This window comes from Apteryx rowi, unplaced genomic scaffold (assembly GCF_003343035.1).
Source record: "Apteryx rowi isolate R43461 unplaced genomic scaffold, aptRow1 scaffold_14, whole genome shotgun sequence".
Classification (NCBI taxonomy): domain Eukaryota; kingdom Metazoa; phylum Chordata; class Aves; order Apterygiformes; family Apterygidae; genus Apteryx; species Apteryx rowi.
This window is the reverse complement of record NW_020447641.1, coordinates 2,575,033-2,597,639: the sequence shown is the minus strand read 5'-3', so window position 1 is coordinate 2,597,639 and position 22,607 is coordinate 2,575,033. Positions and strand designations below refer to the sequence as shown.

At 37.5% G+C, this 22,607-nt stretch overlaps 1 protein-coding gene across 1 annotated transcript in view; it reads left to right on the top strand.

Moving 5' to 3' along the window:
* RPAP2 (RNA polymerase II associated protein 2) overlaps nucleotides 1-22,607 on the top strand; it is a gene marked incomplete at its 5' end in the record, with an annotated part of 45,325 nt that overhangs the window by 5,999 nt on the left and 16,719 nt on the right. Inside the window, 6 exons of the mRNA XM_026057588.1 lie at nucleotides 324-412; nucleotides 2,595-2,630; nucleotides 3,454-4,402; nucleotides 5,878-5,972; nucleotides 6,676-6,756; nucleotides 13,945-14,013. Coding sequence (XP_025913373.1) covers nucleotides 324-412; nucleotides 2,595-2,630; nucleotides 3,454-4,402; nucleotides 5,878-5,972; nucleotides 6,676-6,756; nucleotides 13,945-14,013 — 1,319 coding nt within the window. The remainder of the gene's footprint in view (nucleotides 1-323; nucleotides 413-2,594; nucleotides 2,631-3,453; nucleotides 4,403-5,877; nucleotides 5,973-6,675; nucleotides 6,757-13,944; nucleotides 14,014-22,607) is intronic.

Here is a 22,607-nt window from a genome sequence, read left to right as displayed (position 1 = left end):
CTTGTTGGGTTAGAGATTGTTTTTGAATGTTTATTATTATTCTGTAGAACCTGATACAGGTTTGGTTCTCAGTACATAATAGAAGTGCAAAAAAGAGGACCAGAGGGAGGAAAAAGTTACAAGTGGTTTGTTGGGCATGGTATAGGGCTATTTGTTAGGTTTGATTTCTCATGATGAATTAAAAGCCTAGACATAGACCTAAAAAGAAATATGAACTGGTACCTGAATTTTACAGGTATTAGGAACGTGAATTGTGTACCTTTCTTTGAGTATTAAAGATGTCTTTAGTCATATTTTGTCTGCTTTCTCTCTCTTGTTCCCAGTGTTTTTGCAGCAACTTTTGCTACAGAGCATCTAAATATTTTGAAGCTCAAATTTCCAAAAGTCCAGTATGGATGCGAGAAGAAGAAAAGCAAGTATAACTTTATATATTCATTGCTCATTTTGAAAATATTAATTTCTCTATCCAAGCTGCAATGCTAATTAATTGGCTATGATGTATCAGAATGGTTAGGCTGAAGTAGAGGTAACTGATGTTAACTGATGCTAACATGTTAGCTTAACATGGTGTTCATTTTAAAAGTGGTGTTACTGTATTAATTAGTATATTGACATGAATCAATACTATTCATGAGTACACAATAGACATGACTATATTAGCTTAGAGGGTGGAATAGTCATTGATAATAATCAATTCATATTAATATAAAAGTGTATTTGTTAGGATTGGATTTTTACAAGCCATATAGTGTACAGGATTAATTCATTTTATCCTGTTACAAGAGAGCTTCTAATTTTAGGAGAGCACTAGGGCTAGTCTTAAGGTTAGACCCTGAATGCTTGCACCTGAAAATAGACCTGTAGCATGAAGAGTTTCTTTATCCTGAGTAAAATGCTAATGTCAGATTGCCCGTTTCCTGTTCTTACTGCTTAAAACTACGCATTTCGAAGACTGTAATACGGTCCCCGTTTTAATGAGTTCACTAGCTTAGGAAACAAAGGCTTGCAAATAATGGACTGCTCCACTGGGTGACACTGTTTAATAATAAATACCTGCATAGAGAACATTCAACTGAGTTTATTCAGCTTTCTTTCTCCAAGACACTACTTCTCGTAATCTTCTGGTTTTCAACAGAAGAAACAAGCAGAAACTAAGTCTGTAAGCTCAGTTTCACAGCTCAGATCAGTCATATGAAATACCTGATCAATGGCAGAAGTGGTTTAGAGCAGCCTGATCTGATCTGAGGAATTCTAGTAGGTAAAATCAATCTCTTAATCAAATGTTTAGAGAAGCTTACCAGTATTTTGGTGATATTGTTTTGCTGTTTTTTAAAGAAAATATTTATAAAATCTCCCTTTATTGCTAACATCAAAAGCATACGCTTCTGATATACCTGACACAGTTAATTATTTGTGCTGAGTGGTACATTATTACCCCTCCACCCCCCAAAAAAACAATCCAGGTAGTGTATGGCTTCACTTAAAACTCTAAAGATAAGTTACTTGGTGTTAATAATTTAAATCATTTTATGTTATCACCTTTAGTTTCCAGACTCAGTTCATTCATGTGAATGGTGCAGCTTGCATCTTTTTAAACCTGTTTTTTATACTGTCTAATCTTAAGGTGTTACTGCATTGACTTGCATTTGGCACATGCTTAAAAGGTTTTCTTTCATTCGTGAGAAGGATGGGTGAGGATTTAAACTTTAAGTGTTGGATAAGGCATATAGGAACTGCCTCATAACTGAATTGAAGGACATAAACTGCAATTAGAACTTTAGGAGGAAACTGTTCAGAATCTGTTTAATGATGCTTCTTAGAGTTTCTGGAAACCTTTGAACTTCATTTTCTTAAAGCAGTATAACTTGATAGCCTAATTTCTAACAAAGTAATATTTCAAATAAGTAAAGACACCCTAAATATTAAGATACATGTTTTCTTTATGAATTTGGGGCATTTTCCTATAAACTGCCGAGGAGTATTTYTCCTATAGGAATTTTGTGACCTGTGTGGAGAAGTTGAGAGAGCTGGGCATGTTAAGTTTGAAGAGGAGACCAAAGGGTGGTCTAGTAGCAATCTACACCTACTTGAAAGAAAGTTGCAAAGATGACAGAGCTTCTTGATTGATGTCAGACAACAAGGGGTGATGGCCACAAATTATGGTGTGTGTGGGAGGGGGGGTCGGATTGGACATATGGACAAAAATTTGCCCTAAGAGCACAGCAGAATCTCCATGTTTGAAGGTTTCCAAAATTTGGCTTTGTGAAACTGTGGCTGACCTAATGTAAAGCTGGTGAAATCACATTATAAGCAGGAGGTCAAACTGGAAACCTCCAGAGGTCCCTTCTGGCTAACTATGACTTGCTGATTCTATTAAATGTTGCTCAGCATAACAGCACTGTGCTGCAAACACACGAGTCATGTTCTGTGAACACAAATGAACCTGCTCTAGCTGACTGAGCAGGTGGTGTTGGACTAGATGATCTCCAGAGGTCACTTCCAACCTCAACTGTTCTGTGATTCTCTATACTAATGTGTATTCCAAGAGCATTGGTTTAGGAGAAAAATCTTCACTCCGTATCTTCTTTTTGCAGGCCACCAGACATAGAGCTGCTGAAAGAGGGACAGAGGTATACTGAACAATGTTTTTTTTTTGTTGTTGTTATATGCATTTATAGCTAGAAATATTAGCATCACACCAGGTGAAAGGGAAATCTTTGATTTCCTGTGTTATACAAAAGACCTTATTAGAGTCTACACAAAGGATTATTTGTCTTGTTTAGCTTTTTCCTTTGTGATTCTAAAACAGCATATTTGATCTGTATGATTTAGTATACAGCTGCTCTTGGCCTGTGTATCTTAATTGAGCCTGTTGAAACCTGGAACGAATATACTGTTTGTACTTTGCATATTTTATACCATCTATTCTTTATAAACAAAATGGTACCAATTATATGTGTTGAAAGCTTCTGTACTTCTTAATCGAAAACATCTGTATCAGCTAAATTGAAGTCATGCAACTCTGTCATCTCTCTGTATAGTATTGTACATGGTGATTTTTTTGTTTTATTTTGCAACCCATGGCCATTAGGGGGCAAACTTGCATAAGCTTGAAACAAGCTCTGCTGTCCCCCTGATTTTAGAGTATTAAGTTTATTTATATATATAAAGTCTGACCTTATTCTTGCTTTCTTTAATATCTTGTTTCCTATTCCTTTTTAACTGCCAATAAGGAACTGAGAACTTGCTATACTTGCCCTCTTGATTAAAGAACATTACAACTCTTTGAGTTAGAGGACTTTTAGAAGAGAAGCCATGATTCTTTAAAGCGAAAAAGTACGCTTCTACTATCAGGGAAAAATGCTTTATTGATCTTACTTATATGATAATCAAAAGCTGTTATAGTTAATATCTGTTTCTTATTTCATCCATGGCTTGTGTTTTCTGTTACAGTGGTCAGTCTGGAGAAGAGGTGAAACTACGTGATGAAGTAATTAAAGCTTCTGACATTGAAAATCCTACGGCATCTTCAAACCCATGTGAATCTGGTTTTGCGGGCACTGTCAGTGACAGCAGTAGTGATCCCGAACAAGAATTTGTTTCTTCTGTTCTACCAGGAAGTCAGTCAAGTTCAGCCAATCTTGTACAACAATTGCACAGAAAAAGCATCCTCAAAAAGAAACATTTTCAGAAAACATATTCCAGCCCTAAAAATGAAGACTCTGATGTGGTAGAAGCCACTGAACAACTATCTAATTGTAAACTAGATGCTCAGGAAGAAATGCACGCTTGCTCTGTTCAAAATAAAATAACTGTAACTCCTTCAAAAAATACTATTCCTGGAAAATCAAATACTACAGAAAACTATGAAAATATCTGTAGTGGTTCACAGATAGTTTTTCTGGGTGTGAGCAAAAAAGGGGCAGAACAGCTTAAAAGAATGCTAGCTAACTCAAAACAACATAAAAAGTATGAACTGAGGGATCCAGTTAATCCCCTAGCTGCCAAAGGCAATTTATTAGAAGTCCTTAAGCAAACGTTTATGGAATGGAGAACTGAAGAAACTTTAAAATTTCTCTATGGTTCAAACTATGCTTCTTTGTGCTCATCAGAATGCGCGTCAGCTGCCAACCAAGAGAACGAAGAGCTTGATGAGGATGACTTAGATGCAACTGATGATCTTAATAGTGTTGCTGCAGAGGAGTCTGAAAACAGTTTGAACCATTCTTTACCTTTTAGAGGCTCAGGTGGAATAATTAAGCCTGTGCCTAGTTACAAAAAGTTAAAAGAAGAAACAGAATTTCTGGAACTTCGAGTAAAAGAGTTCTATAAAGGAAAGTGCATCTTGGCTGAAGAGGCGGTGACGCATGCACAAGTAGAGGAGCATCACAGCAAAGATAAAGTAAGTGTCCAGCGGAATAGTGTCCAGGCTGTTTAAAGTCTGCCTCCAAAGAATTGTATAAAGTCTTTGTTTCTGTCTCCATAAGTGGATACTGGCCTAGGTTATGACAAACTATTAATGCAAAATATAAAAGGAGGGTTGGGTAAAGTCACAATAATCCCGTAAGCTTGAAGAAACATATTTTAGGTTGATAAGAATGAATTTTTTTGACTGTTTAACGCACGCTGAGTTCTGAAGGCTGCCTTTCAGTTTGTGAAGCATGAAAGATTATTCCATTGCTTGAGCACAGCTTGAACATGGTCTGAGGCAAGCAGAGGAAATGCTGGTAAACTGAAATGGGAGGAGTTAAGAAGTAGATGAACCCTATGCAGTTTTTGTAATGCAAGAGAAAGTCTGTGTACAAAAAGTACAATTGCCTCTGTAATCTCTGCAGAAGGGCTGAATATACAACCTTCAACTACTGTGCTGAATCCTTTCCCTTTATAAAGACTTTCTGATGCTTCAGTCTACAACTGTTGTGTTACCTAATTGCAGTGAGGTGAAGCTGTTACAGAACCAAGTGTGAGGAGAGCTCACTGCCTAGTGAGGCTGGTGACTGGTACCCCGAGTCAGAGGACGAGGGATTGAAAGAGTCTGTGTAGCGGAGGTTTCTATAAACCTCTGCTCCCTTGCAGGGCAGGTGAGGCAGGTTTCCTCAGAAGAAACAATGCATTGTAAGACAGAGTAGGTCTCAGGTGTGGGGGAAAAATTACTGTTTCCCCTCTTTGATTCACTAAACAAAACTTTAATTTAATGAATATTTTTCCTTTAATTCATGACAGGGCATACTTGAGTTTGGGTTTATTTCTTTCTTGAGTGAGACTACTCTTTTTTACTTATGTTAAACTTCTCTGAGTTGGATCCTTTTGGATATGTTGCTGCAACTTAGATAACTTAAAAATAAATAAATAAATCAGGATTTGCAGGTGGCAAGAATTGTAGAGCTGCCTGAGGTTTTACTCCCTCCAAGTCAGGTGGGCCAACTGACAGCAGCCAGGTGCTCTCGTCATTTCTGTAAAAACAGTATGCTGACTAGACTAGGTAGGTTGTACAGTTTGTATTGGCATGTGATACTGCTTTTGTTTTTAAAGTTCAAGTGTGGTATTAGCATCAGAGGGTATAATTTTCAAAATGCTTCTTTGTGTAAAAAGTTTAGTCTGACTTAATTTTTTAAATAATTTACCATTAGTTGTATTAAAGCATCTAGCATACTGCTTTGCAAAGAAAGGAGAAAAGTAGATCAACAAGCAAACCATATGTTGGGTCAGATTAAGTAAAGTTCTGTCCATTAAGAAATTACTGATTTTTTTTTTTTCTATTCAGAGATCAGTGTTTTCTTATTTAAACATTTATTGATAAAATGTGACTATTTTGATGCATTGAGTATAATTTATGATTAGGTTACAGATGTTCATGTTTTTAATGTTGTAATGCAGGATGATCAAGAGGAAGATCTCACCTTCCCACTTGTGGATTCAAATGCACAAATGCAGATTAGAAAGAGGATTGTCCTTGAAAAACTGAGAAAAGCGTAAGCGTTTTTTATTTTCTTAAATATCAAGCTGGAGTTGCTGCTCATTCATCATCACTTCAAGTAACAGACTGCAAGGATGTTCTGGCCTTTTCTAAGTGGCATTGGTTATAAGTTACAGCCATTATTGCTGTAAAGAATTTGCTTGTTTTTCAGATGGTCATTTGTGATACAGTTGTAGAGATCAGTTTTGACAGCCTTCTGAGATTAATGTCAAAAGCTTGCTACTGACGTATTCTGTTTAAAAAAAAAAAAAAAAACTTGCCCCTTCTTAAGACAACCTATTGTGTTCTTTCTTTTGAAATTTTCCTATTGCTCCACTATTTTTGATTCCAGCTGTCAGCTTATAGTGGACTGTTATTTCTGTTACATCCTTTTTGCATCATAGATTCATCTAAGGTTAGAAGATACATTTTGTGTACCCACCTCATTTAGATGTGTAGATTCCTTTTGTATTTTAATTTTTGACCAAAATAAATATAAATATTTGAAATAATTGAGGCTTAGAATTCTACTCCTCATAATGTAAATTATTTGAGTTTTAAGACTGTCTTATCAGAACTGAAATGTGAAGTTAATAGAGTATACATGTAGAACAGTATATTTACTGCCTTCTTTGTATTTGCACTGAATTAGAGCTTCTTATTTTTATAAACAAGCTGTTGTAGAGAAATTATGTTAACCAATGTATTTTGCCCTCTAGATTACCTGCAGTTTTGGGCCCTCTTCAGATTACCTTGGGTGATGTTTACACAGAACTAAAAAGTCTTGTCAAAACTTTCCGGTAAGTATTGGTCTTTTGTTGTTGTTGTTTTTTTGTTTGTTTGTTTTTAAGGGTCTTTTTTTTTTTTTAATTGGTTAATTACACATGCTGTTGAGTGATTTGGGCGCAGAGAGGGCCCCAGTGCAGATTTGTCCTTCTCTAGCTGTGTCTTCATGTAGGTATGTCGCATTCCCTATGGACTAACAAGTCATCCCCATCCCCTGCTCCTGACAGTGGCTGGGTCGCCAGAATTATTTGTAGGTTTTTAAAAACTAGGCCAATGGTCTCTGGAGGATGATGGTGAGTCTTTTAAAGGTTCTGCTACCTTGTCACCTCCTATTAAGCATGAGTTTCTGAGATCTGTCACTTTTTTTTTTTTTTTTTTTGCTCTGTGCTCTCTATAGCTGGGCTAAATGGTTTTAATGTGATTAATAATTGTTACCACCAGCTTCCAGAACTAGGAAGAAGGTCCAGCTTGACCTGTCCAGCTTCTGATTTTAAGGGAAAGGAGAAGTAAATCTAGAGAACACTTTAATCACCACAGATAGTCAGAAGCACTGAAGAGGGTATTTGGAAACACTGGCACTAAAGAAAGAGAGAAATCAGAATAGTAGTAACTTCTCTGAATGTTTTTAGGTTTCTTTGGGCCGCAACTCTCATATCTTGGACCTAGAGCAGGTCCTGCATCCTGAAGCATTGTTAGGGTAAGGAGCAACATCAGTTGCTAACTGTGTGTAGTCTATCACTCTTAAAACAAATTTTTTCCCACTAAGCTACATGAAGTTTACATGTACCTTTCAAAAACTCATTCTTGTGGCATTTGCCACAAGGAATCTAGGCTTTCATGAGTAGAAACCCAGTTCCACCTGAAGCCCTTACGATTTATCTTACCTGAAGCACCCCACTGGAATACTGATTTCTGTATGTGGCATTTCTAGTTATGGAACCTATTCTTCTTCCTTTTCCTTTCTGGTAACACTATGCATGATCTCCTTTAATTAGAATTTTTAACATTTGAACTCGATTCTGTAATTGCAGTCCTTAAGAGTTTTATTGTTGCTGATAGCAAAAAATATAAAAGTACAGGAAATAGAGAAGTAGTAAAGGCCTTTGGGCCCTTTTTCCTTCTTGCATTTCTGATACAGGAGGATCTGTTGATGCACAAATGCTACCTCAGGGATATTAAGACGAAGACATAGGTTTGATTCCCCAATTCTGTAAATTGGCTTAAATTTACCTCATGTGAGTATTCTCACTGATTTGAGGTTGAATGCTTTTACAGGGGGACCTAGGATAAGTTTTAACCTGTACTTGTGTTTGCAGAGCTTATAAATTGTTGCTTTCTTTGTTAATGTGGTTAAAATGCTTAATGAATAAGGAGGCAGCACTGACAAATGCAAGTGCTCTTTTCTGCGTTTTATACGGGGAATATTTCAGCCTGAAGAACTTGCTGAAGAAGGTAGGAGATAAAACGCGTGGCAGTACTAGAGCTCAGTTGAAGAAGGGTAAAAGAGCGTGTGGTGAACTGAGCAACAACAATTTTCAGCTCCATTGGTTTTTAAAGGAACACTTGCAGTTCAGCCTCCTTTGGGCAGCATTTTATTTAATCATCACTGCTGGGAAACGCACTAGAGGGATCTCAAGAGACATTTTAGAATGGTTATAGCTCTTCCCAAGCAAAGTCCCTCAGTGCCTGTAAGCTTTTGTTACGAAAACTGAGATGTCAAATAATTCTCCGGAGTGTGTAAGGGCACTTTGTTGAAAGATCAAGAGAAAATGAGCTATTTATATAGAAATCTAGGCTAAATGATTAAGTTTGTGAATGTGATTTAAAAAAAAAAAAAAGAAGACGCTTAATAGCACATATTGAAAACAGAATTTCTTTTGTACCCTATGGTTACAAATATTTTAACTCCTTTTATAGAGCTYGCTGTTGACATTGAACTCTTTGTCAATGAATGTGTTATAGTTGCTGCTTAAAGATGTGTTCAAGACTTTTTATTAAAGCTTTGTCTTAACCTTTTTTCCAAGATAATCTTTTAGCTTTTAAATAAGTATTATTAGTGCATGCTACCTAATGTATGCTCACCAACAGGCTTTAACATGTTACCGTTACTAATTGCAGGTTTAAATTCTGAGTTTCAGCTTAGTCAGCAACACTTTGTTGTAGACAGGGTTCTGTATGGAAATATGGAAGTCTCAGAATTGTAAYGACCTTTTCTCTTCAGCACTGGGGAGTACTGGTTTATGTGACTGAATTGTCAATTGAGCATACCATTATAACAAGATAGGATGGATATAACAGTGTTTGCTAACATAATTAGAACATTTACTATGACCATGTCAAACTTGAGCATGCAGGTGGATTCATTAGTGCAGACCTGTTTCTAAAGCAGCAGATCACCAAAGTAAATAACTTCCTCTTGAAGAGAATGTAAAGGTACAATAGTAGGTCATTTTTGCTGGTTATAATCAAACTAAATTATAACTCAGTATGTAAATATGCTGCTCTCTGTTTGGGGCAAAGGGAGAGGAGCTATCTTTTACTGTTAAGCTGGTGTAGTTGGAGCCTAAAGAAAATCTATGCTTCAGTATATGCCTATGCTAACCCGGCTTAGTTAAAATACAACTTCCCTCATCTTAGTGTGAATAAAATCTAAAAAATTAATAGTTAGCTGAGCTCCTCTGAAATCTCAACCTTAGATCCTAATCCATGGAATCAGCTTGCTGCCTTACAGAATAGGCAAATGGCCAAACTAATGGTTCAAATTTTTGAACTGAATTTATATTTGCCTGCATCTAGGAATTTAGATGTGTGAATGAAAAGGTTGCTTTACTTGTGAAGACACTGAGCACATTGCCTTGCAACAAAATAAAACTGTAAAAGGAAGAAAAGTCTTCTCTATTTGGGGCACATCTTTTTCTTCTTCTCCAAGTGTAAGAGCAAGGACATGGGTAAAACTGAAAGAGAGCCAGCATGGGCCTGTTTAAGGGAATATTCTTTCATCAGATGCACAAAGACTTGATGTTCATAGATGATGGGTATGTTCTCTTTGTAAGAATAGATGAACTTTTAGAAAAGGAAAGAATACCCTAGAATATAATTTATAAATGGGTGCAAAAATTATGAGAGATTATTTTATATGAACCAGTTGCATTTTCAGGCATCTCATTCAAAATATCTGATGCTAGGGACAAATTAGGGGATAAACTTTAATTCAGCGCAATAATCCTTGTGTCCCTCTGCCATTTCCTGTTAGACAGCATTCCTGTCAGAAAGCAGTTTCCTATAAATTTCAGAGAACGTAATACTGCTGGGGAAAGGGTGGTGAACCCTTGCATTGCTCAGAGTTTCTTTTCTATAACTTCCAGGTTGTTGGGGTTCCTGTCCAAGTTCTATCTCAGGGCTCTTAAGGATGTGCTTGAATCTGCTAATCTGCTACTGCAGCAGGCACTGGCTACAAATCACTTGGCCATCATTCATTAATGGAGTTTTGCTAGCAAAATCAGCAGCTGACAGTAATTGAATGAGAAGGTGTACCAAAGGAAAAGAAGTAGGACCAACTGTGTGTGCTGCTCTTTGTCATTTTTGGCTTTAGTTTTTCATTTAGTGGTTACTTTAACTTTGGTCTTTGCCGTACTCCCACAACTTTCATACCAGAGTTCACTTTTTATTGCAGGCTGTGCTCTAATCAGTTACTGGAAGGTGATTTATAATGGAATTTTTCTGCATCTTTTAGCCCTTTATCCCATCAGCTTCTGTCACTTTGATCCAATCCGCCAATCCGAGCTTTTCATAGAGTATTAAAAATGCTCTGTGGGTCCTGTTGCCCACTGGGTGGTGGAAGCAGTTAAGTCCAGCTGCAGTGCATCTTCCTGCAGGGTGCTGGAGTGAACTACAACACCCACAAACCAGCAACTAAGTGGCCCACAGAGCTATTTGGGATCGTCTTCCAGCTTTCTTGGAGTACTTATCCAGCCTTGCAGAGGCTAGGTGGATACACTGTATTTTGAGAGCTGTATATTTTCTTAAGTGGGGAGGGCAGGGAGAATTTAGTCAAACTCCTTGACAAAAAATATTTCACTGCTAAACCCAAAGTTTTGTTACCCAAGCTGCAGACTCAAAGTTTTGCTGTGTTTTTACATTTCCATGTGATACCTTTATGGCAGAACTCTCATGACCTTTTTCTCCTCTCTTTCACGGATTGTTCTGAAGTAACAGTTTTGGCTAGAGGCAAGACAAAGAATTAATGAACCATTTTTATAGAGGACTTGCACTTCACTGTTTTCTGAAAGCTTTGCTCTTCAGAGGCCTTGGTGTTGACACACAGCTTGTTTTTGAAAGTGCCTGCCCTTCCACTGCTCCTTATTATTTAAGGCTTCACACCTGTAGGTTGCTAGCTTTAGTCTGATCTGCCTAAAATGGCTTTTTCAATGCAGTTGCACAAGTGCTTCAGGTCAGGTGGTGTAATCGAAAGGTTACTCCTTGTGGAAGCCTGACAGTTCATCCGGCCCAGTGACAGTAGTACATCAGCAAATCCATACTGCCGTATCCTGCAGGTTATCTGTGTCTTCTGACAACCTCCTTTGTAAATAGCATATTGATGGCAGTGACTAGTGTTGAGACCTTGCCAATCAATACTAACATTGAATAGGAGTTAATTGACACAAATAACTGCATCTCTCAGTTTTTGTACAAGAATGACACCTTCCTGTGCTCTAATCAATATGGCTCCTTGTAGAGCATTGAAATAAAGCAGCTTTCTCTATTTGACAGAGTTTTCCCAGGTGATTTGGAGCTGTCTCTTCCACTGTATCTCATCGTAGCAGATTAACTGGAATGTTACATATGAATTGCCTGTCAGGATGATTCCATCAGGCATTTCTTAGTAGTGTTTATCACTGTCATCAGTATTGAGTCAAGACCTTCAGCCTTTGTTTTGTCTCCTGTTCTGTAACCGGAAAATGTAACAGTTTAGCAGGTACTAACTTCTGCTACGTACTGCCATTAGCTATTTCAAATGGTAATTGGTGAACATGAATCTTTTAATAACAAATATAATCTGTATTTACCAAAACTATTGGTTCTGATTTGTCATTACAGTTTCTGTGCATGTAGTAAATGATACGTATTTTTCCTTTYATCACCTAACGGAATTAGGGCTGTAGAGGCACTACTTGAGTAATCATTGCCTACAAATCATAGTTTGGTTGGAAAACTTTTGGAATTTGAGGAGAAAAAGAGGACAATATTGCTTTGATCATTGCTCCCCTTAAAAATAAATTCTAAGAATTTTTATCATCTTTCTGAAACAAAGGAATGTGAAAGAATTGTATAAAGCATCTTATTGATAACTGTGCACTTCCAATTGCCTTTTTGATTTTTTTCTAATTTTTCATAAAGTTAACAGAATTTGAATTTTAACAATAGCAAGCACCAAATACTTGGCTTTTCCCATTTTTTAACATCTTTTTTCATAATTATATTCTTGCTCAAAGAAAATTAAAAAACCAAAAACAAAATTCTCTTGAAACTGAATTTGTTACCAGGTATTTGATTTTAAAATTGCTATACTTACACAATGTACTCTTGCAGTTTGGAAAAAAGAAGTCTTTTAGTTCCTGTATTGGGACACTAAACCGATCTTCATAGATTGCTATGCTTTGGGAGCCCCTGAGCATAGCAATATGTTCTCCTGGTCCTGAAGCTGGAATTATTGTACATGAACAGTCAGAAAGGATATGTCTCCACCCTGTCTGCAGCTGTGATTTAGTAAGAAATTAGAGGCACACTTAACTTTCGTTTGTTGGAGCTACCATAATTTGTGTGATGACCATCTGTCATGCTGCACGTTTAGTTAGTAATGTTCTGGTAAAATTGCCAGAACAGGTAACGTGAAGAGATCCAGTGATAAAGCCTCTACTGGCTAGGCAGCTGATTGTAACTTCTGCTGCTAATGCTGCCATGTGATTTTTCCATAGGTGACTTCCAAAAGTACTTTTTTCTGTGAGCTTCCCCAGGTTAAAACTTCCAGGAACAGTTTCTTCCTTTGAAGTGCCTAAAACTGACTTAAGTCCTTTCTCCTAAAGTAAGCCTTGAAGATACAATGGAAACCTGTTATACCCCTGCAGGACTTGATGTCCTCCATCCTCTCTGTCTCTCCTCTCTTACTGAACACTGGTATGAAGCTCCTGGTAGAGCAGGCGAAATACCACCTTTTAGGAAAACGATCACCCCCACACCTTCAAGCAACCTCTCATCTTCACCAGTGCCTGTAGAAGTGGATATGAATGAAGGATAGCTTCATTCTGGATCTGAATTTATACTTGGCAAGACAGAAAGGAGGCTGAGATCAAGAAGCACTTACCTCTTGGTATTTCTGTTGTATGGCACCATCTGTCTAAATCAAATTAATTCTGCTAACCATTTTGGACACCCACATAGCTGCAGATTCATTGTTAGCTGTGACTTTTCCGTAAAATTACTCTTGTCCTGAACACCATGGATCACACTCAAAATTGGCTGTAACAGTTCAAGCGTGACCTCTGCATTTGACTTGAAGCAGCTGTGCCTTACCTAGAAGTTAAACCAAATGTGTCATGAGGCATAAAATACAGCAGCCCTTTTGTTGAATACCCACGTGGTTCTTGATGCACATGTCATTTTCCTCCTCTTATATCTGCACTGGCTCCCACTGAATAACTTAGAATTCAGGGGTTCTGTTAATAGTAAGAATCATCAGAAGACAGTTTCTAGTTTCTTACAAAATCCAGTCTGTTTCCACAACATTAGCTCTTACAGCAAGTCTGGATCTGGAACCAACAGGGGGGAAACTGAGTGTAGGAAGGTCCATCTTTTCAGAAATGTATGTGCAGTTCCTGAGAATTTCCCGCTGGATAAGAGGGAAAGCTGAGCCCTCACAGCAGTCAGAACTATTTCTCTGAATTAGCTTCTGTTCACTCTTCACGTCCCATTTTCGTATAGAACAAAGAGACGTGTTGAGAATTCTGCAATCTCTTCATTACAGGTTGAGATGAGAGAGAACCCTGAAAGCTGGTGAATTGCTCATATACAGCTGTAATTGCCACATTATAATGTAGCATATTAAATCTTAATGGTAGACTTAAATGAAAATTCAGCAGTCAAAATCTGTTAATCTTCACTCTGACTTTAAAATGTTCTGATGTTCTTTAATTACTATTTTTCAGGTTAACAAACAGAAATATTATTCACAAAATGCCTGAATGGACTCTAATTGCTATTGTCTTGTTATCTGCGTAAGTAACCTATAATGTAAAATACTGTCATTGACAACTATCTTAACCAGCCTATCGAGACAAGATTTAGTTTTCAGATAGAAGTGGGGAAAAATTTATTGAAACTGATGGGGGAATCAACATAAATATCTTTTTGTGCAAACGAAGTAACTTCTCTTGACAAAACAGGTGATTGTCCCACTTGCAACAGCATGTTAACAGTGGACAAATGTGATGCTTATTATTTTTTTTAAGTTATGTTTGTTTGTTTTGTCTTCAAGAGGAAAGGTGGTAGGAAGGAAGAGGATGCTTCACTTTTCTCCATTCGCTGCTGCGAAGCAGTCTTCCCCTCTCTGACAGTATCTTATACAAAATGACACGTGTGTTATTTGCATGTGGCATAACTGTTACACTTTCCATAATCAGTAACATTCTTCCCTTGTTTTGGAAAACATTAACTTTTTGAAATTAGAAAATTACCTTTTATTATTCCTTTGTAATTTTTCTTGTAAATACATTGAAGAATTCACTTTCATGATAAAAGTGAAATTATTTTGGTAGATATGGTGTGTTTCTAAATGTTTGCTTGAATTATCTTTCAATATTCTGGCAAACTTCTTTGAGACGGGAAACTTCTGTTTAGTAGCCCTAACTTTCTGATAGGAATGTTGAAACATTTGTGTGTGTGTGTGTGTGTGTATTCACTTTATTGTTTAAGATTATGATACTGCAGTGCCTAGACCCCTCCTCAGCTTTGTTCTACATTCTACAGAATTAAATTCTTTATGAGGGTTTTCCTAACTGGAAGCTTGATTTTATTATAATCTCTTTCAGTAAGCTTCTATACTGAAACTCGAAGTATAAAAACTGTAGTCATATGCATCAAGTAACTTCCTTAATTTATATTTTCCAATTAATGTACATTTCTGAAGTTAAAAAGAAAGATTAAAAACTCTGCAGTGTAATAAAACAGTTCTTTCACAAATTCATATTAAACATTTAACATTAGTTCACCTTTAAGAAATCACTGGTGGTTTCACACAGTGTCAGGCCCTACCTTCCAGCAGGGTTGAAACCATCAAGCAATCTTTTTATGTCTTTCAGCTTGAATTACAAGATTGCAAAAATCTTGTTTCAGAGACTGTTTATTACTGCACTACTGCTGCTTCTTTTGGGCTTGCTGGGTCACTGGAGCCTGTAGGACAGAGAAGTACTTACAGACATTCAGAGGTCAGGAAGCRTTGTGGGCCAACCTCATAGCATCCTCTGTACTGCACTTACTTTCTTTGATATTACTTCAGTCTGACACATTGTTTTGGCTTTACTGTCCCAAGGAAGGCTATACCAGTAGGCATCAGAGTAGGCTTCAGCGAGCCTTACGTCTGTGTCACCCAGCCAGATACCGCTCAAATGATTCATTAAATCAGAACACAGAAAGTAACTTTACTTGAATGCCTTGGCATAAATTTTTTATCAACTGTAAGAACAAATCTTTTGTCATTTTTACTGTATATTCTTATGGTTGAATTGGTAATTTGTGAAACGGATCTTATGAATTTTTCAAATAGTTCCTTTACATTTAATGAAATGGTAACTGTTTTGATCATGGGTTAAAATATGTCACTGGTCTCTGCTGCATATGATGAGCCCTAAATGTTTACATACCTAATAATTGTTTTACAGGTTTTTTAAAATGTTATTAGTAGCAGTTAGAAGCATAGAGCCAAATCTTTTTTATACCTTTCCCCCCTGCCCAAGGGTCCACCCATAAGCAAATGACAGTTAAAATTGATCCCAAAATAAAGTGGATTTCTTATCTGATATTATTCTAGTGAAGTCCTGAGCAAAACTCTCATTGACTCCAGCTTATTATAAGTTTATTGCAAGCTGAAGATCTTCAAATTTTGGACAACTTCTCTGAGCCCCTTCTTATGAGAAGCTGTGCCAGAATGTCAGGAGCAGACAGGGTGGAGTGAACATGACGGTTGCTCTTGTTTTTTCTATGTGGAAGCTGATGAGTGTTGCATCCTTTCTTGAAAGAGCAACACAGAACACTTAATTTTTTAGAAATTCTTACCATACTTGAAGATTTAGTGGAATCCAGAAGTGTGCAGAGAAGACCTGAAAACCTGTCCAGGAACCTGGCCAAGTCCCTTGGGAAACAGGTGTTCAGATTGTGAGCATTTCTCACTTCCTATAGTCTTCCAGGGAACCTGCCATATCTTACTAATATTGCTCACAGAAAGGATTGTACTGTATGAAGTCTTCTCTGGTCTCCCCTTAACTATACTGAGTAACTATGCATGCTGCAGCAGATGTAATGTCACTTAGACTGAGAAATTATTTGGAGCCTGGGTCAAAGAGTGGGTCTTGACTAGCTTCTTTCACTGAAAGAGGCAAACCTTTTCTGGAGATCTATTAACCGGTCTTGACCTGGTCCCAAATATAGGATGGCCACTTTACTCCTAATGCTAATCAGTGAAGTAGCATAAGCAACACCCTGAAAAGGGATAATACTTCCTCTTTCCAACTAGATGGAAGATCATATATATTACAGGGACCCTGGGGAGCAGGAAGTGTAAGAATATGGACTAAAGAAGGCAGAGTGAGCATGGGATTTCAGGGTATACATCAGAAGAAACTACCAAGACCTCAAGTATTTTTTTGTTTTGCTTGCGGGGGGGAGTGTTGTTTCATTTAAAGTAGCAACTGTTGGACTTTGCTTGCACCCCATCTTGTGCATAGAGGCTGTGGCTCACCACTTCCTTCTCATATATGGCTAGTGTCTGCTAAGGGCTGATACAGTACACGGAGCTTCACAGTGCACTTGGAGTACCCTGACACTTTTTGTGGTCTCTGAGCTCTGCTATGCTACTAGCCAGAATCGCTATCATCATTACTGCTGTATTGAATTCAAGTATCATCACCTCTTAATGCAGTGTATTGCGTTATGATAATACTATCCTCTCTTCATTAGAGTGAGCGTGTGTGTGTGCATGTGTGTGTTTGTGAACTAACTCTTTGTAAGATACTCTATGTAGGATAGTCAGAACACCTAATTTTGGTGCTTAAATTAGACTTAGGCTCCCTGTATAGTCTGCTGGTCCTCCAGAAGCTATTCAAAGCAATTATATGCTCTTGAGCCTATTGACTGTTAAAGAAACCTGGGCTTCTGATCCTTAGCTTAAAAGTAAGGTGCCTGAAATTGGACAGTGTAAATATCTCTCTGTAAATGTAATGTGTTGGAAATCCCAATAGTGGAGTATATCTTCTTTTTAGTGAACAGCTGGATTTAGTCAATCAAATTATCATATAAAATATGAACARCTAGTCTGAACCTTTATTGAAAATCTAGCCTGAGGCAGTCTTGCCTTTCTGACCAGCACATTCAGCAATACTTATAGACTTTCCTAGAATACACTTTGAGAGCCAGTGAAGAGATTATGCTCAAATAATTGCATTAATTTCTAAGATGGCATAGGTGACTCTTTAAAATGATCTGTAGATCAAATGCCTTATTTATATGCCGGTTGTAATAATTTTGGTAGTGGCAGATTTCTGCATCTTCCTGTTTTGAATGTTCAGTATATTAGTAGAATTGTATATTATAGTAGTATCTGCTTTATAATGTAGTGTAAACTAGAATGCAGAAGGTGTATCTTTTCCACCAAAGAACTTTACAAGATATCAAATGAAGCAGATAAAAAGATGCGCATACAGTAGTTCAAGACAGAATGGAGAAAGCAGTTGTAGAATTCGTTACTATACAAGCATGGACATTTGCCGTTTTTAGTGTATACCCCTGGTACAGTCTAATGGAAAGCTTTCAAGATATTTTCAGGAAATGTCTGCTTTCATCTTAGTTATCTGGGCTGGCTGGTTCCAGTGAACTGTGGTCAGCTTCATCTGCAAAGCCTGGGCAAGAGGGTTACCCCCGCTAAAAGCTTTGAAGCATTTCAAAACGTTCTGGGATTAGTTTATAAGCATTGGGCTGCAGTATTTAAACAAACTCAAAATGACCGTGATCACTAAGCAGAAGCCGTCATTATATGTGTGCAGCCACTTTAGATAAATATGTCATGGGGAGATGTACTCTAGAGGTTTGCTCTCTCGGAGCTAACAGTTCTGGAACGGGAGAATCTTGGGTACAAGTATGCTTTTTTACTTCTTTGCACACCAGAGCACATCTATGGCTTGAAACTGAAATTTCTAAATTATTTTCAGAGGAATTCAGATGTTTGTGATATTTCTGCTGTGTTCTTGATGTCTGAAGACTATCTGATGTCCAAATATATATTGGATGTGAATGAATCTTCCAGAGTGACTGTAAAAATTACACTTGTACTCAACAGTTCTGCTTTCCAGTATTCTGTTTTTGTTTAAATGACGTAAGTTCTACCTTTTAATGTGTGAAAGATGTTTATTCCTACAGAGAAAACATACAAATAAACTGGATGCTCTTTTATTTAGCAAGTCTGATGATTAAAAAAAAGAGTGAAGTTCCAACTGAAAAAGATCACTTATCTGTAAGCTGGGAATGTAATTGTTTCTYATTCTGAAACAGAGTTTTCAGGTCCAAAAATCCAAAAAACCTTTCTTTTATGAAAGTACTTGAATTTGGGCACAATCTTTGTTTCTACCTTTGGTCCCTAGCGGTATAGTTTTGTGTAAAATAGAGAAACTGAAAGTCTTTTTACACATTAAGAGAATCAGAAAAGTGTATTCTTAATAACTACAAGTTGTCATTTGGTAAGCGTGAACTCAGGTTTTCTGTTAAGCGGTTCTTGCTTATCAGCACTTTCTAAGCAAACTCAATCTGCCTATTTGGCATATTCTGCAGGAAATCACTATTGCTTTACTTCCTCCTAGCATGTTCCGGGATTACTTGGGAAATATATACAGTACAGTAATTTGAGAGATTTGCCGTGTTGTTAATTGTGGAATAAATGAGTGCCAACTTCAAAGTTTAGTATCTTCATTTACCATTCATAAAGGGAGGGGGGAGAAGAAGTCTTAGCAGTTTGAAGGAAAATGTTTCTCCTCATATCAGAAAAATGCTCTGGTGTTAGTGCTGGTGAGCAGGAAAGTGAACAGCTTCATTTTCATTGGAGTGTATCCAGCTGCAGTTTTTTTCCGTTCCAGCATTTCTCACAGATAGCCTTTTGGATGGGACACTTGGATGTATTGTGTAGCTTTCACACGTGCCTAGCACAAAGTCTCTGAGGTGAATCCAGGATGGTAAGTTCCCCTTTACTGTAAAAATGGTTCTGGTCCTTGACCTTACTGGCAAGAGGGGAGCTCTGGCAGATGCTGTCTCATGGAGCTGTGTTGCAGGGAGTAAGGAGGCTTGGCGCAGAAAGCACCCTTCTCCTCCCCTGCCAGTTCTGCTGCCCAGTGCAAGAGAAGAGCAGGGTTGTGGCTTTCRGCCCAGTGTCTTGGAAATCCCTCCAAGAGATGGAAATCTCTGTGTTCTCAGCAGATGTGTGTGTGGGCATGCAGAAAATTGAAGTCATGCCCAAGTGTGCAGAGCTTGTGCGCAAAGAAATGCGTCACCGGTTATAGATGGTCCTTCATGTTGATCCCCTGATTAATCTCTTTATTAGAGGAAGAACCTAAATCAGTAGAAATATTTTTTCTGTTGAAGAGAATTTGGAGCTTCTGTTTAGTTGTCCTTGGGAATTTTATGTTCCAAATGTACTTGCGACTTGTGAATAAAAAATCTGGCAGTAAGGAAAGTACTTTCCTCTGCCACTTCATTTCTGCCTTTTGTGTGTGTAAATGCGAGGTAAGTCTTTTGTTGCAATTTCTGTTTTAACTGTGTGAAAGACAGCATGCCAGTTTTTGGAAGACAGCTTTACCATCGTGACTCTTTTGGGAGCTGTCGGTGGAGTTCATGTCCTCTTGAACTTGCCACAATTACGTGCTGATCAAGCAGATGGAAAAATTGCTTAGCCCAGCTAGAGAGAGAACTGTTACAAATTTGTATTTCTTGAAAAGGTAGGTAATAGGGAGATTTCTTTTGTAATGTCATGTTCTCCCTCCCTCCAGAATTGCTGCATACAGCTTTACTTATTGGAAGTCATGTCGTAGCCCAGAATAAGTTCTGCTTCTGTACAGTCACTTGTAATGTAGATTATTCTGAACTGATGCTGCAATTAAGCCATTGTGAGTAATGCAGCACTGTTAACAGCTGCCTTAAACTTAGTTTTAAAGGTATTTTAAGTTCATCTACTGAGCAAACTGAGCTGTAATTTTGCACCTGAATTCTGAAGCTCTAGCCTTATGAAAATATACTTGCTTCCTTATTAATAATTAATCTTAATACATTAAATGCAAACATTTTTTTATCATGAAACATAACCCATCTGTTAAAAGAAAAACATGACTGTGACACACAAATGTATCTGTATTTTCAGAGTTTTAACTTTATCTTAGTAAACTTTCTAAAGAACAGCCTACATTTATTGTGGACATGACACATAGGCAGTTCTTTTGACTTACAGGAAACTTCTTAAGATGCAAATCAGTGTTGAGTCTGGCTTGTTGTTTCTGAACCAAGAAAAATGCAGAGGCATACATCACTGGAAAGGTTACCAGGGCTTCCTAGAATTTGATCCCCGCGTATTTTGTACCAATAGAATTTCTAGCCTGCCTTGTGGATTAAGTTTTCTTCTGTGCAGAGAGTCATACTGATACCCCTACTAGCCTAAGCATTGTCCTCTATTCTCCTTTCTGCACTGCAAGAAATAGTGCCCAAAGTAGAAGTGTTGTATTACTTAACTCTTCTGATACCATTACAACAAAAACTTTGATCTGTAGATAATCTCTAAAAGAGCAGTATGTTTTGAAGATCTAGACCATCAGTCCTGTCGTTATGATGATGCAGATTATGAAACAAAACCTTATGATACTAGACAGTAAGATGGGCTGTCTAGAAAGACAGTACTTCATTCCTGAGATTCTGGTTTCCTCTGTCATATAGCTGTTGCTAGCGTCAGATCTGGCATGGCAGCCAATATTTTTGCTATGAAGTGAATAAAGGGTTTTTAAGGAGGAATAATCCTTAAAGTGATTAAAAAACATCTTCAAAATCTAGTTGAATCATTGAGCTAAGTTATAACTTGCTTAGATCAGAGAAGTGGTCCACAGAACTACTCAAAGACCAATGTTAGTTAGGGGGAAATAGAGATGCATTTCCTTAGTTTTCATATGTATGTTATGGTGGAGAATGTTGGTCTGTCTATAATATTCTGCAGTGACCAGAGATAAACTGAAAATTATCTAGAGGCATGAAAAATTTGGAGGGTGGTGGAAAAGAGAAGATTAGACCTAATTAATGCAGAAAGGAGACAAATGATTTTTGGCAAGATAAGAGTGGATGGCATACTGGTGAACTAGAGACTTGTTTTCATTTCCTGATAATACAGGAATTGACTACTAAGGGAGTTTGTACTTTCTTCTCCTTAGTTTGTTACTTGAGACATAAAAGCAGTTTGGTGCCTAGTGGTCTGATCCAGTGTGGCAATTAATTTCTGATCCTAATGCGGATGTTAACGCTGAAGGAAAATAATGTACAGTGTTTCCTGAAGTATGTTTCTTTCATATTCGTGAAAACAAGCAGAAAATACAGCCTCTTTGGGGAGGGAAAGAAAGAGGTGTCACCGACAAGATGATGATGTGCAAGGTGTATCTCTGGTCAAATGGGCTCTGATGAAGCCCTTGGAATTTATAGGCAGTCCACTCTAGTGCACTTAAAATCCAGAGCGCAAGTGATTCTTCTTGATGCAAAGTATAATGAAAACAAGTACTTGGGATAGCAGGGCAACTGTCAGTTAGCCAGCATGTTATATGTATTCTGTCTCCTGGACTCGAGCATAACTGAATGTCACTACAGGTATGACTGTAACTGTTCACATAGTGAACACCTAGATAAGGTTCCTTGAAATAACCATGCACTCCTAAAATTTTGAATAGCATAATGTGAAAAAAGAACTAGAACAGTCATGTCCATAACAGTGCATGTCCTTTTCTCTCCATTCCCTTCCAAAAGTAAAAGTATGCTTTAATTAGCTGGTAGAAAACATAACTAACCAGTATTTGGGAGTCCAGAAACTGTAATGAACATTACTACATATTGCTAGATGTGAAACCAGTTTGACTATATCGATGCAAAAAGTGTACAGATGCCTGATTGTTTAAAGGCTTGGGATCTCAGTATGTTTAACTTCATTTTGATGTATAGTACGCATGTGCCGTGTGTTCCTTTGAAATGCAGCTAACACTCCCTTCCTCTCTCTCCCTCTCTTTGTTTGTCTTAACATTTTATGAAGACACTGAATAGATCTAACTYATTTATCATAAAACTTGGTGTTTCCGAGATGAGATCTTCAGTTTTTTTACAGGATAAGGGATAGTTGAGAATCAGACTTTTTTGCATATTCAGCTTTTTTCAGGTATGCATTTAACCCAGGTGTACCTTCACAAATGGGAGTTAATAGTATTCTTCATTGTGGAGATTGTAAAATTAAGATTAAGAGTAGCCCAGTGATTTACTGGAGATCATGCAGCAAGTCAGTGATAGAGCCAGAAATAAAACAATTAAGCAGAAATAGGCT